At 44.9% G+C, this 15217-nt stretch overlaps 1 protein-coding gene and 1 pseudogene across 1 annotated transcript in view; both read right to left on the bottom strand.

Moving 5' to 3' along the window:
- The window catches only part of LOC109879007 (solute carrier family 12 member 1), a gene marked incomplete at its 5' end in the record, with an annotated part of 30190 nt that extends 22060 nt beyond the window's left edge, over positions 1-8130 (bottom strand). Inside the window, 3 exon segments of the mRNA XM_031812774.1 lie at positions 2203-2313; positions 2465-2604; positions 8035-8130. Of these exon segments, the coding sequence (XP_031668634.1) occupies positions 2203-2313; positions 2465-2604; positions 8035-8130 (347 nt within the window).
- Positions 8131-11949: 3819 nt separating this feature from the next.
- Positions 11950-15217, bottom strand: part of LOC116359557 (solute carrier family 12 member 1-like) — a 5519-nt pseudogene continuing 2251 nt past the window's right edge.

Here is a 15217-nt window from a genome sequence, read left to right as displayed (position 1 = left end):
CGTAGTGTAGTATAATGTAATGTAGCGTAGAGTAGTATAATGTAATGTAGAGTAGTATAACGTAATGTAGAGTAGTATAATGTAATGTAGAGTAGTATAACGTAATGTAGAGTAGTATAATGTAATGTAGCGTAGAGTAGTATAATGTAATGTAGCGTAGAGTAGTATAATGTAGCCTAGAGTAGTATAACGTAATGTAGAGTAGTATAATGTAATGTAGAGTAGTATAACGTAATGTAGAGTAGTATAATGTAATGTAGCGTAGAGTAGTATAATGTAATGTAGAGTAGTATAATGTAATATAGAGTAGAGTAGTATAATGTAATGTAGCGTAGAGTAGTATAATGTAATATAGAGTAGAGTAGTATAATGTAATATAGAGTAGAGTAGTATCATGTAATGTAGTGTAGAGTAGAGTAGTATCATGTAATGTAGTGTAGAGTAGTATAATGTAATGTATCGTAGAGTAGAGTAGTATAATGTAATGTAGTGTAGAGTAGTATAATGTAATATAGAGTAGAGTAGTATAATGTAATGTAGTGTAGAGTAGTATAATGTAATGTATCGTAGAGTAGTATAATGTAATGTAGAGTAGAATAATGTAATGTAGTGTAGAGTAGTATAATGTAATGTAATGTATCGTAGAGTAGAATAATGTAATGTAGTGTAGAGTAGTATAATGTAATGTAGAGTAGAGTAGTATAATGTAATGTAGAGTAGTATCATGTAATATAGAGTAGAGTAGTATAATGTAATATAGTGTAGAGTAGTATAATGTAATGTTTCGTAGAGTAGAGTAGTATAATGTAATGTAGCGTAGAGTAGTATAATGTAATGTAGGGTAGTATAATGTAATGTAGCATAGAGTAGTATAATGTAATGTATAGTGTAGTATAGTATAATGTAATGTAGAGTAGTATAATGTAATGTAGAGTAGAGTAGTATAATGTAATGTAGTGTAGAGTAGTATAATGTAATGTAGCATAGAGTAGTATAATGTAATGTAGCATAGAGTAGAATAGTATAATGTAATGTAGAGTAGAGTAGTATAATGTAATATAGAGTAGAGTATTATAATGTAATGTAGTGTAGAGTAGTATAATGTAATGTATCGTAGAGTAGAGTAGTATAATGTAATGTAGCGTAGAGTAGTATAATGTAATGTAGTGTAGAGTAGTATAATGTAATGTATCGTAGTGTAGAGTAGTATAATGTAATGTAGAGTAGAGTAGTATAATGTAATGTAGCGTAGAATAGTATAATGTAATGTAATGTAGCGTAGAGTAGTATAATGTAATATAGAGTAGAGTAGTATAATGTAGTGTAGTGTAGAGTTGTATAATGTAATGTAGAGTAGTATAATGTAGTGTAGAGTAGTATAATGTAATGTAGAGTAGAGTAGTGTAATGTAGCGTAGAGTAGTTTAATGTAGTGTAGTGTAGTATAATGTAATGTAGCGTAGAGTAGTATAATGTAATGTAGAGTAGTATAATGTAATGTAGAGTAGTATAATGTAATGTAGAGTAGTATAATGTAATGTAGCGTAGAGTAGTATAATGTCATGTAGCGTAGAGTAGTATACTGTAATGTAGATTAGAGTAGTGTAATTTAGCGTAGAGTAGTATACTGTAATGTAGAGTAGAGTAGAGTAGTGTAATTTAGCGTAGAGTAGTATAATGTAATGTACCGTAGAGTAGCGTATAGTAGCATTGTGTAATGTAGAGTAGAGTAGTGTAATGTAGCGTAGAGTAGTATACTATAATGTAGAGTAGTATAATGTAATGTAGCGTAGAGTAGTATAATGTAATGTAGCGTAGAGTAGAGTAGTGTAATGTAGAGTAGTGTAATGTAGAGTAGAGTAGTATAATGTAATGTAGCATAGCGTAGAGTAGTATAATGTAATGTAGCGTAGAGTAGCGTAGTGTTGTATAATGTAGTGTAGTATAATGTTGTATAATGTAGCATAGCGTTGTATAATGTAGTGTAGTATAATGTAGAGTAGTGTTGTTTATTGTAGTGTAGTGTAGTATAATGTAATGTAGCATAGTCTAGTATCATGTAGTATAATGTAGCATAGTGTTGTATAATGTAGTGTAGTATAATGTAGTATAATGTAGAATAGTGTTGTTTATTGTAGTGTAGTGTAGTTTAATGTAGTATAATGTGTAGTATAATGTAATGTAGCGTAGTGTAGTATCTCACCTTGGCCTCCCACTCCATCCCGGCCACTGAGATCCCCAGCAGCAGTACAACCGAGATACAGCCGATGATCCTGATGTCATTCAGCTCATCTATCATAATGGCATTGTTTTCCTGTAGAGGAGAGGGAAGGAGGGGGAGACAGAGGTGGAGAGAGAGATGCACAGGGAGAGGTAGAGAGAGAGGGGGGAGAGGGAGAGAGGGACCACAGTCAGTGATCTGACACACACACACACACACAAACACACACACAGATGCTACGTACCTTGAGTAGGTCAACCACAGTCTCTGCGAAGCCCACCACGTACATCGCCACGGCAACAGCGTTAGCGAAGGCGAAGATGAGACCAATGGAACCGCCAAACTCTGGTCCCAGACTACGTGATATCAGGTAGTACGCCCCTCCTGGAAACCAATCAGTAATAACATTCCTCTACTTGTACATACAGTGGACACAGAGCAGGTAGGGAGCAGGGATAATAACATTCCTATACTTGTACATACAGTGGACACAGAGCAGGTAGGGAGCGAGGATAATAACATCCCTCTACTTGTGCATACAGTGGACACAGAGCAGGCAGGGAGCAGGGATAATAACATTCCTCTACTTGTACATACAGTGGACACAGAGCAGGTAGGGAGCGGGGATAATAACATTCCTATACTTGTGCATACAGTGGACACAGAGCAGGTAGGGAGCGAGGATAATAACATCCCTCTACTTGTGCATACAGTGGACACAGAGCAGGTAGGGAGCGGGGATAATAACATTCCTCTACTTGTACATACAGTGGACACAGAGCAGGTAGGGAGCAGGGATAATAACATTCCTATACTTGTACATACAGTGGACACAGAGCAGGTAGGGAGCAGGGATAATAACATTCCTATACTTGTACATACAGTGGACACAGAGCAGGTAGGGATCAGGGATAATAACATTCCTCTACTTGTACATACAGTGGACACAGAGCAGGTAGGGAGCAGGGATAATAACATTCCTATACTTGTACATACAGTGGACACAGAGCAGGTAGGGAGCGGGGATAATAACATTCCTATACTTGTACATACAGTGGACACAGAGCAGGTAGGGAGCGGGGATAATAACATTCCTATACTTGTACATACAGTGGACACAGAGCAGGTAGGGAGCGGGGATAATAACATTCCTATACTTGTACATACAGTGGACACAGAGCAGGTAGGGAGCGAGGATAATAACATTCCTCTACTTGTACATACAGTGGACACAGAGCAGGTAGGGAGCGAGGATAATAACATCCCTCTACTTGTACATACAGTGGACACAGAGCAGGTAGGGAGCGAGGATAATAACATTCCTATACTTGTACATACAGTGGACAGTCATTGAGAACAACCTTAGAGCTCTCCTTGTTTTTTCAACATTGTCTCATGTTTATAATGTGTTGATTTCCTGCATAAAGCCTCGTTATTTTACTGCTGCTCTTTAATTATTTGTTTTTTTTCTTTTTTTCTTCTATGTTTTGTTTACTTAGCACTTATTCTTCTCAAAACATTGTTGGTTAAGGACCTGTAAGTCAGCATTCCACTGTAAGGTCTACCTACACCTGTTGTATTCAGCATTCCACTGTAAGGTCTACCTACACCTGTTGTATTCAGCATTCCACTGTAAGGTCTACCTACACCTGTTGTATTCAGCATTCCACTGTAATGTCTACCTACACCTGTTGTATTCAGCATTCCACTGTAAGGTCTACCTACACCTGTTGTATTCAGCATTCCACTGTAATGTCTACCTACACCTGTTGTATTCAGCATTCCACTGTAAGGTCTACCTACACCTGTTGTATTCGGCATTCCACTGTAAGGTCTACCTACACCTGTTGTATTCAGCATTCCACTGTAAGGTCTACACCTGTTGTATTCAGCATTTCACTGTAAGGTCTACCTACACCTGTTGTATTCAGCATTTCACTGTAAGGTCTACCTACACCTGTTGTATTCAGCATTTCACTGTCAGGTCTACCTACACCTGTTGTATTCAGCATTCCACTGTAATGTCTACCTACACCTGTTGTATTCAGCATTCCACTGTAAGGTCTACCTACACCTGTTGTATTCAGCATTCCACTGTAAGGTCTACCTACACCTGTTGTATTCGGCATTCCACTGTAAGGTCTACCTACACCTGTTGTATTCAGCATTCCACTGTAAGGTCTACCTACACCTGTTGTATTCAGCATTCCACTGTAAGGTCTACCTACACCTGTTGTATTCAGCATTCCACTGTAAGGTCTACCTACACCTGTTGTATTCAGCATTCCACTGTAAGGTCTACACCTGTTGTATTCAGCATTTCACTGTAAGGTCTACCTACACCTGTTGTATTCAGCATTTCACTGTAAGGTCTACCTACACCTGTTGTATTCAGCATTTCACTGTCAGGTCTACCTACACCTGTTGTATTCAGCATTCCACTGTAATGTCTACCTACACCTGTTGTATTCAGCATTCCACTGTAAGGTCTACCTACACCTGTTGTATTCAGCATTTCACTGTAAGGTCTACCTACACCTGTTGTATTCAGCATTCCACTGTAAGGTCTACACCTGTTGTATTCAGCATTCCACTGTAAGGTCTACCTACACCTGTTGTATTCAGCATTCCACTGTAAGGTCTACCTACACCTGTTGTATTCAGCATTCCACTGTAAGGTCTACCTACACCTGTTGTATTCAGCATTCCGCTGTAAGGTCTACACCTGTTGTATTCAGCATTCCACTGTAAGGTCTACCTACACCTGTTGTATTCAGCATTCCACTGTAAGGTCTACCTATACCTGTTGTATTCAGCATTCCACTGTAAGGTCTACCTATACCTGTTGTATTCAGCATTCCACTGTAAGGTCTACCTATACCTGTTGTATTCAGCATTCCACTGTCAGGTCTACCTACACCTGTTGTATTCAGCATTCCACTGTCAGGTCTACCTACACCTGTTGTATTCGGCATTCCACTGTAAGGTCTACCTACACCTGTTGTATTCAGCATGTCACTGTAAGGTCTACCTACACCTGTTGTATTCAGCATTTCACTGTAAGGTCTACCTATACCTGTTGTATTCAGCATTCCACTGTAAGGTCTACCTATACCTGTTGTATTCAGCATTCCACTGTAAGGTCTACCTATACCTGTTGTATTCAGCATTCCACTGTAAGGTCTACCTATACCTGTTGTATTCAGCATTCCACTGTCAGGTCTACCTACACCTGTTGTATTCAGCATTCCACTGTCAGGTCTACCTACACCTGTTGTATTCGGCATTCCACTGTAAGGTCTACCTACACCTGTTGTATTCAGCATGTCACTGTAAGGTCTACCTACACCTGTTGTATTCAGCATGTCACTGTAAGGTCTACCTACACCTGTTGTATTCAGCATTCCACTGTCAGGTCTACCTACACCTGTTGTATTCAGCATTCCACTGTCAGGTCTACCTACACCTGTTGTATTCGGCATTCCACTGTAAGGTCTACCTACACCTGTTGTATTCAGCATTCCACTGTAAGGTCTACCTACACCTGTTGTATTCAGCATGTCACTGTAAGGTCTACCTACACCTGTTGTATTCAGCATTCCACTGTAAGGTCTACCTACACCTGTTGTATTCGGCATTTCACTGTAAGGTCTACCGACACCTGTTGTATTCAGCATTCCACTGTAAGGTCTACCTATACCTGTTGTATTCAGCATTCCACTGTAAGGTCTACCTACACCTGTTGTATTCGGCATTCCACTGTAAGGTCTACCTACACCTGTTGTATTCAGCATTCCACTGTAAGGTCTACCTACACCTGTTGTATTCAGCATGTCACTGTAAGGTCTACCTACACCTGTTGTATTCAGCATTCCACTGTAAGGTCTACCGACACCTGTTGTATTCAGCATTCCACTGTAAGGTCTACCGACACCTGTTGTATTCAGCATTCCACTGTAAGGTCTACCTATACCTGTTGTATTCAGCATTCCACTGTAAGGTCTACCTACACCTGTTGTATTCAGCATTCCACTGTCAGGTCTACCTACACCTGTTGTATTCGGCATTCCACTGTAAGGTCTACCTACACCTGTTGTATTCAGCATTCCACTGTAAGGTCTACCTACACCTGTTGTATTCAGCATGTCACTGTAAGGTCTACCTACACCTGTTGTATTCAGCATTCCACTGTAAGGTCTACCTACACCTGTTGTATTCGGCATTTCACTGTAAGGTCTACCGACACCTGTTGTATTCAGCATTCCACTGTAAGGTCTACCTATACCTGTTGTATTCAGCATTCCACTGTAAGGTCTACCTACACCTGTTGTATTCAGCATTTCACTGTAAGGTCTACCTACACCTGTTGTATTCAGCATTCCACTGTAAGGTCTACACCTGTTGTATTCAGCATTCCACTGTAAGGTCTACCTACACCTGTTGTATTCAGCATTCCACTGTAAGGTCTACCTACACCTGTTGTATTCAGCATTCCACTGTAAGGTCTACCTACACCTGTTGTATTCAGCATTCCGCTGTAAGGTCTACACCTGTTGTATTCAGCATTCCACTGTAAGGTCTACCTACACCTGTTGTATTCAGCATTCCACTGTAAGGTCTACCTATACCTGTTGTATTCAGCATTCCACTGTAAGGTCTACCTATACCTGTTGTATTCAGCATTCCACTGTAAGGTCTACCTATACCTGTTGTATTCAGCATTCCACTGTCAGGTCTACCTACACCTGTTGTATTCAGCATTCCACTGTCAGGTCTACCTACACCTGTTGTATTCGGCATTCCACTGTAAGGTCTACCTACACCTGTTGTATTCAGCATGTCACTGTAAGGTCTACCTACACCTGTTGTATTCAGCATTTCACTGTAAGGTCTACCTATACCTGTTGTATTCAGCATTCCACTGTAAGGTCTACCTATACCTGTTGTATTCAGCATTCCACTGTAAGGTCTACCTATACCTGTTGTATTCAGCATTCCACTGTCAGGTCTACCTACACCTGTTGTATTCAGCATTCCACTGTCAGGTCTACCTACACCTGTTGTATTCGGCATTCCACTGTAAGGTCTACCTACACCTGTTGTATTCAGCATGTCACTGTAAGGTCTACCTACACCTGTTGTATTCAGCATGTCACTGTAAGGTCTACCTACACCTGTTGTATTCAGCATTCCACTGTCAGGTCTACCTACACCTGTTGTATTCAGCATTCCACTGTCAGGTCTACCTACACCTGTTGTATTCGGCATTCCACTGTAAGGTCTACCTACACCTGTTGTATTCAGCATTCCACTGTAAGGTCTACCTACACCTGTTGTATTCAGCATGTCACTGTAAGGTCTACCTACACCTGTTGTATTCAGCATTCCACTGTAAGGTCTACCTACACCTGTTGTATTCGGCATTTCACTGTAAGGTCTACCGACACCTGTTGTATTCAGCATTCCACTGTAAGGTCTACCTATACCTGTTGTATTCAGCATTCCACTGTAAGGTCTACCTACACCTGTTGTATTCAGCATTCCACTGTAAGGTCTACCTACACCTGTTGTATTCAGCATGTCACTGTAAGGTCTACCTACACCTGTTGTATTCAGCATTCCACTGTAAGGTCTACCTACACCTGTTGTATTCGGCATTTCACTGTAAGGTCTACCGACACCTGTTGTATTCAGCATTCCACTGTAAGGTCTACCTACACCTGTTGTATTCGGCATTTCACTGTAAGGTCTACCGACACCTGTTGTATTCGGCGCATGTGACAAATAACATTTGATTTGATTTGGTTGACTCACCTCCTCGTACCACTCCATTGGTGCAGATAGCAGACATGGAGAGACCTGTGACGGTGGTCACCACACAGCTCAGAGCAATGACCACAATGCCCAGACCTAAAACACAAAATACCTGTTAATCCAACTCACCCCTGCTCAGGCCATTTACAGTCTGTCTACATGTGAAGGCATACAATGTTTTGCAAAGTTTGAATTCCACACTGAAATGTCTTTCTTTTCTTCTTAAAGATGGTCCTCCAGCAACTTTGGAACTTCTACTGTTGAAAGTGATATGAATACAGTAAAGGGTCAAAAAATATGTTTTGAGCAAAATCGTTTAAAAAAAACCACAACTGCAAACTTCAAGGAGTTGTGATGTCATCGGCCTCCTCCCTTGCTTGAGGAACAATAGAGGAGCATTAGAGAACAGAAGAGGAAAGGCCAACCCCCACTTGTGCCATATCATAAGGATACCTGGACCACCTATTGAGATGTGCCTTTTGTTCAGTAAATCAGCTGATAAATGAGCTAAATCAGAAACTGGAGTACAACTTTAAGAAGTGTACTTTAAAGGAGTGTAGTGTTCTGTTTTTGTCACACTGTGCTGGTTCTGAAATAATCTACCAACTTCTCTTTCTAACACCTGACCACACCTTCTGTCCCCTCCAGTCACCTCTAACACCTTGAGAAACACAGTGAAGCCTTCTGTCCCCTCCAGGCACCTCTAACACCTTGAGAAACACAGTGAAGCCTTCTGTCCCCTCCAGTCACCTCTAACACCTTGAGAAACACAGTGAAGCCTTCTGTCCCCTCCAGTCACCTCTAACACCTTGAGAAACACAGTGAAGCCTTCTGTCCCCTCCAGTCACGTCTAACACCTTGAGAAACACAGTGAAGCCTTCTGTCCCCTCCAGTCACCTCGAACACCTTGAGAAACACAGTGAAGCCTTCTGTCCCCTCCAGTCACATCTAACACCTTGGGAAACACAGTGAAGCCTTCTGTCCCCTCCAGTCACCTCTAACACCTTGAGAAACACAGTGAAGCCTTCTGTCCCCTCCAGTCACCTCTAACACCTTGAGAAACACAGTGAAGCCTTCTGTCCCCTCCAGTCACCTCTAATACCTTGAGAAACACAGTGAAGCCTTCTGTCCCCTCCAGTCACGTCTAACACCTTGAGAAACACATTGAAGCCTTCTGTCCCCTCCAGTCACCTCTAACACCTTGAGAAACACAGTGAAGCCTTCTGTGCGTCTGAAATGGTCCATTCTCAGGACTAATGGTGCTGTAGGCCTGTAGGCTGTTAGTTCCAGCAGGCGGTTTACTCTGATATCTGTCATGGTCTCTTTTTGCACTGCAGCCAGCGCTCTGAAATAGATTAGTTATGCTCCATAAAGAGGTCCTCACCCCTGATAAACACACACATGCACACAAACACACACACATACACACACCTGGTACATTCAAGCTACTTCCTTTGCTTTGACCTCAGAGTGAAGGACACTGGGAGCTGACTGGTTGTCTTTTTGTGTTGTACATATTTTTGCATATCTACACTCTCAGAAACAAAGAGTGCAACAAAGAATGTCCCAGTAGGTCAGTGGTATTCAAACATTTTCAGTGGGGACCCAATTTTTTCCACCAGAATTTCTGGGGACCCCATTTTCCCCCCAATAATTTCTTGCGACCCCAACCCAAATCTAAAGACACAACCTTAAAATGTTCATTGCATATTCATTTCTTATCAACATGAAAAGAAACCAATAAATACATTTTCTCAATAAAATTGTAGCTTTCAAATGATCTTTCTCAAAACGTTTGTATATTGTATACAGTAATACAGTAATAATCTGTACTCCTCATTGTTTAAAATGTGATTTTTAAAAACATTTTGGCGACCCCACTGCAGTTACCCCATCGTGACCCCACTGCAGTTACCCCATCGTGACCCCACTGCAGTTACCCCATCGTGACCCCAACTTTAAATACCACTTCTGTAAGGGAGTATTGGGGAACCCTCTGAATTTAAGATAAGGTAGAACTCTTTCTGGTTCCCAATACCAACCTTTATCTATTTGGAATCCAGATAATTATTTTGTAACCTGGTTCTTTTTGGAAACCTAAAGGGTTCTATCTGACCTGAAAAGGAGCCTGTTGTCCTACAGGAACAAATGTGCTACATAGCACTCTTTTTTTCTGATACAGTGCCTTGCGAAAGTATTCGGCCCCCTTGAACTTTGCAACCTTTTGCCACATTTCAGGCTTCAAACATAAAGATATAAAACTGTATTTTTTTGTGAAGAATCAACAACAAGTGGGACACAATCATGAAGTGGAACGACATTTATTGGATATTTCAAACCTTTTTAACAAATCAAAAACTGAAAAATTGGGCGTGCAAAATTATTCAGCCCCTTTACTTTCAGTGCAGCAAACTCTCTCCAGAAGTTCAGTGAGGATCTCTGAATGATCCAATGTTGACCTAAATGACTAATGATGATAAATACAATCCACCTGTGTGTAATCAAGTCTCCGTATAAATGCACCTGCACTGTGATAGTCTCAGAGGTCCGTTAAAAGCGCAGAGAGCATCATGAAGAACAAGGAACACACCAGGCAGGTCCGAGATACTGTTGTGAAGAAGTTTAAAGCCGGATTTGGATACAAGCTTTTCCCAAGCTTTAAACATCCCAAGGAGCACTGTGCAAGCGATAATATTGAAATGGAAGGAGTATCAGACCACTGCAAATCTACCAAGACCTGGCTGTCCCTCTAAACTTTCAGCTCATACAAGGAGAAGACTGATCAGAGATGCAGCCAAGAGGCCCATGATCACTCTGGATGAACTGCAGAGATCTACAGCTGAGGTGGGAGACTCTGTCCATAGGACAACAATCAGTCGTATATTGCACAAATCTGGCCTTTATGGAAGAGTGGCAAGAAGAAAGCCATTTCTTAAAGATATCCATAAAAAGTGTTGTTTAAAGTTTGCCACAAGCCACCTGGGAGACACACCAAACATGTGGAAGAAGGTGCTCTGGTCAGATTAAACCAAAATTGAACTTTTTGGCAACAATGCAAAACGTTATGTTTGGCGTAAAAGCAACACAGCTCATCACCTAGAACACACCATCCCCACTGTCAAACATGGTGGTGGCAGCATCGTGGTTTGGGCCTGCTTTTCTTCAGCAGGGACAGGGAAGATGGTTAAAATTGATGGGAAGATGGATGGAGCCAAATACAGGACCATTCTGGAAGAAAACCTGATGGAGTCTGCAAAAGACCTGAGACTGGGACGGAGATTTGTCTTCCAACAAGACAATGATCCAAAACATAAAGCTAAATCTACAATGGAATGGTTCAAAAATAAACATATCCAGGTGTTAGAATGGCCAAGTCAAAGTCCAGACCTGAATCCAATCGAGAATCTGTGGAAAGAACTGAAAACTGCTGTTCACAAATGCTCTCCATCCAACCTCACTGAGCTCGAGCTGTTTTGCAAGGAGGAATGGGAAAAAAATGTCAGTCTCTCGATGTGCAAAACTGATAGAGACATACCCCAAGCGACTTACAGCTGTAATCGCAGCAAAAGGTGGCGCTACAAAGTATTAACTTAAGGGGGCTGAATAATTTAGCACGCCCAATTTTTCAGTTTTTGATTTGTTAAAAAAGTTTGAAATATCCAATAAATGTCGTTCCACTTCATGATTGTGTCCCACTTGTTGTTGATTCTTCATAAAAAAAATACAGTTTTATATCTTTCTGTTTGAAGCCTGAAATGTGGCAAATAGTCGCAAAATTCAAGGGGGCCGAATACTTTCGCAAGGCACTGTAGTTTATGTGGTGCAATTATTATTACTCTGTGTTGTACTTACCCCGCCGGCCCTGTCCAAACACCCAGGACAGACGGATGAACAGCATCACACCCCCCAGTATGTTCAGACATACATCTCACCTGGAGAGGAGGAATACAAGAGGAGAGTAGGAAGAGATGAAGAAGGAGGAGAGAGGAGAGGATAGAGAGGAGGAGAGGAGAGAGGATGAGAGACGGAGGGGAGAAAGGAAGTAGAGAGGAGGAGCGACAGGAGGGGAGACAGAGGAAGACAGGCGGGTGAGACAGGATGGAGAGAGTAGGAGGAGGGGAGACAGGGGAGAGAGAGGAGGAGAGACAGGAGGGAGACAGGAGGAGAGACAGGAGGGGAGACAGGAGGAGAGAGGAGGAGAGACAGGAGGGGAGAGAGGAGGAGAGAGGAGGGGGAGACAGGAGGAGAGCGAGGGGAGGAGAGAGAGACAGGAGGAGAGACAGGAGGAGAGACAGGAGGAGAGAGGAGGAGGAGAGACAGGAGGAGAGAGGAGGAGAGACAGGAGGAGAGACAGGAGGGGAGACAGGAGGAGAGACAGGAGGGGAGACAGGAGGAGAGAGGAGGAGAGAGGAGGAGAGACAGGAGGGGAGACAGGAGGGAGACAGGAGGGGAGACAGGAGGAGGACAGGAGGAGAGACAGGAGGAGAGACAGGAGGAGAGAGGAGGAGAGACAGGAGGGGAGACAGGAGGAGAGAGGAGGAGAGAGGAGGAGAGACAGGAGGGGAGACAGAGAGGAGAGAGCGAGGGGAGGAGGAGAGAGACAGGAGGAGAGACAGGAGGAGAAGAGGAGGAGAGACAGGAGGAGAGAGGAGGAGAGACAGGAGGGGGAGACAGGAGGAGAGCGAGGGGAGGAGAGAGGAGAGAGAGAAGGAGAGAGACAGGAGGAGAGAGAGGAGGGGAGAGCAGGAGAGAGAGGGGGAGAGAGAGAGAAGGGAGAGACAGGAGGAGAGCGAGGGGAGGAGAGACAGGAGGGGAGACAGGAGGAGAGCGAGGGGAGGAGAGAGAGAAGGAGGAGAGAGACAGGAGGAGAGACAGGAGGAGAGAGGAGGGAGCGAGGGAGGAGGACAGGAGGGAGACAGGAGGAGGAGAGCGAGGGGAGGAGAGGAGAAGGAGAGAGACAGGAGGAGAGAGCAGGGGAGGAGGGAGAGACAGGGGGAGACAGGAGGAGAGCGAGGGGAGGAGAGAGAGAGGAGAGAGACAGGAGGAGAGACAGGAGGAGAGAGGAGGGAGAGAGGGGAGGAGAGAGGAGAGAGAAGGAGGGACAGGAGGAGAGCGAGGGGAGGAGAGAGAGAAGGAGAGAGACAGGAGGAGAGCGAGGGGAGGAGAGACAGGAGGGGGAGACAGGAGGAGAGCGAGGGGAGGAGAGGAGAAGGAGAGAGACAGGAGGAGAGACAGGAGGAGAGAGGAGGGAGCGAGGGGAGGAGAGAGAGAAGGAGAGAGACAGGAGGAGAGCGAGGGAAGAGAGAGACAGGAGGAGAGCGAGGGGAGGAGAGACAGGAGGGGAGACAGGAGGAGAGCGAGGGGAGGGAAGGAGGAGAGAGAAGGAGAGAGACAGGAGGAGAGACAGGAGGAGAGAGGAGGGGCGAGGGGAGGAGAGACAGGAGGGGAGACAGGAGGAGAGCGAGGGGAGGAGAGAGAGAAGGAGAGAGACAGGAGGAGAGTGAGGGGAGGAGAGACAGGAGGGGAGACAGGAGGAGAGCGGGGGAGGAGAGGAGAAGGAGAGAGACAGGAGAGAGAGACAGGAGGAGAGAGGAGGGAGCGAGGGGAGGAGAGACAGGAGGGGAGACAGGGAGGAGAGCGAGTGTGGAGGAGAGAGAGAAGGAGAGAGACAGAGGAGAGCGAGGGGGGAGGAGAGACAGGAGGGGGAGACGAGGAGAGCGAGGGGAGGAGAGAGAGAAGGAGAGAGAGAGAGAGGAGGAGAGCGAGGAGGGAGGAGAGACAGGAGGGGAGACAGGAGGAGAGCGAGGGGAGGAGAGGAGAGAGAGAGAAGGAGAGAGACAGGAGGAGAGAGGAGGGAGCGAGGGGAGGAGAGACAGGAGGGGAGACAGGAGGAAGAGCGAGGGGAGGAGAGAGAGAGAAGGACAGAGAGACAGGAGGAGAGAGAGGAGAGCAGGAGAGCGAGAGGGGAGAGGGGAGAGAGAGGAGTAAGAGAGGAAGACGAGGAGGAAAGAGAGGAGAGACAGGAGGGGAGAGAGAGGAGACAGGGGAGAGAGACAGGTGGAGAGTGAGGGGAGGAGAGAGAGGAGGAGGAGAGAGACAGGAGAAGACAGAGAGAGGAGGAGAGACAGGAGAGGAGAGCGGGAGGGGAGGAGAGAGACAGGAGAGACAGAGGAGAGCGAGGAGGAGAGAGACAGGAGGAAACAGGAGGAGAGAGAGGAGACGAGGAGGACGAGAAGGAGAAGAGCGAGGGGAGGAGAGAGAGGAGAGACAGGAGAAGAGCGAGGGGAGAGGAGAGACAGGAGAGAGAGAGGGAGGGGGGAGAGCAGACAGGAGAAGACAGAGGAGGAGAGAGAGGAGATAGGAGGAGAGCGAGGTGAGGAGAGAGAGGAGAGAGACAGGAGGACGAGAAGATAGGAGGCGGAGGGACAGAGGAGGCGAGAGAGGACGAGAGAGACAGAGAGTAGGAGAGAGGTTAGGTAGAGACTGGGGTTAGCCCTGAGTTACTCACAGGGCAGGATCACTTTGACCTTGTCTCTTCGCTTCCAGTCAGATCGTAGTTAGGTTAGATAGAGACCGGGTTATGACAGAATGACTATCTGAATCTCTTTATCGCTGTGTCAGTGTCTGTGTCTGAGGCTTCCAGACAGATCATGTGACTGTCAGGGTATCACTGAAGTATGCAGGTTAACTCATGATGCTGGGTTGTGATATACAGCTCAGGAGTGGCAGGGTGACCCCCAGTAGAAGAAGTTCCCATAACCTGACCACACAGACCAGGACTCCCCATTCACCCTGCTCGATATCCAGCAACACTCTCTAAGACCAGTCCCCATAACCAACTGCCCTCACCAGGATCCCATTAGGCCAGTCCCATAACAAACTGCCCTCACCAGGTTCCATTAGGACAGTCCCCATAACCAACTGCCCTCACCAGGATCCCATTAGGACAAGCCAGTCCCCATAACCAACTGCTCTCACCAGGATCCCATTAGGACAAGCCAGTCCCCATAACCAACTGCCCTCACCAGGATCCCATTAGGACAGTCCCCATAACCAACTGCCCTCACCAGGATCCCATTTGGTCAGTCCCCATAACCAACTGCCCTCACCAGGATCCCATTAGGCCAGTCCCCATAACAAATTCCCTCACCAGGTTCCCATTAGGACAGGCCAGTTCCCATAA

Source organism: Oncorhynchus kisutch, unplaced genomic scaffold (assembly GCF_002021735.2).
Source record: "Oncorhynchus kisutch isolate 150728-3 unplaced genomic scaffold, Okis_V2 Okis03b-Okis08b_hom, whole genome shotgun sequence".
In the NCBI taxonomy this organism is placed as follows: Eukaryota; Metazoa; Chordata; class Actinopteri; order Salmoniformes; family Salmonidae; genus Oncorhynchus; species Oncorhynchus kisutch.
This window is presented reverse-complemented; position numbering and strand designations above follow the sequence as displayed.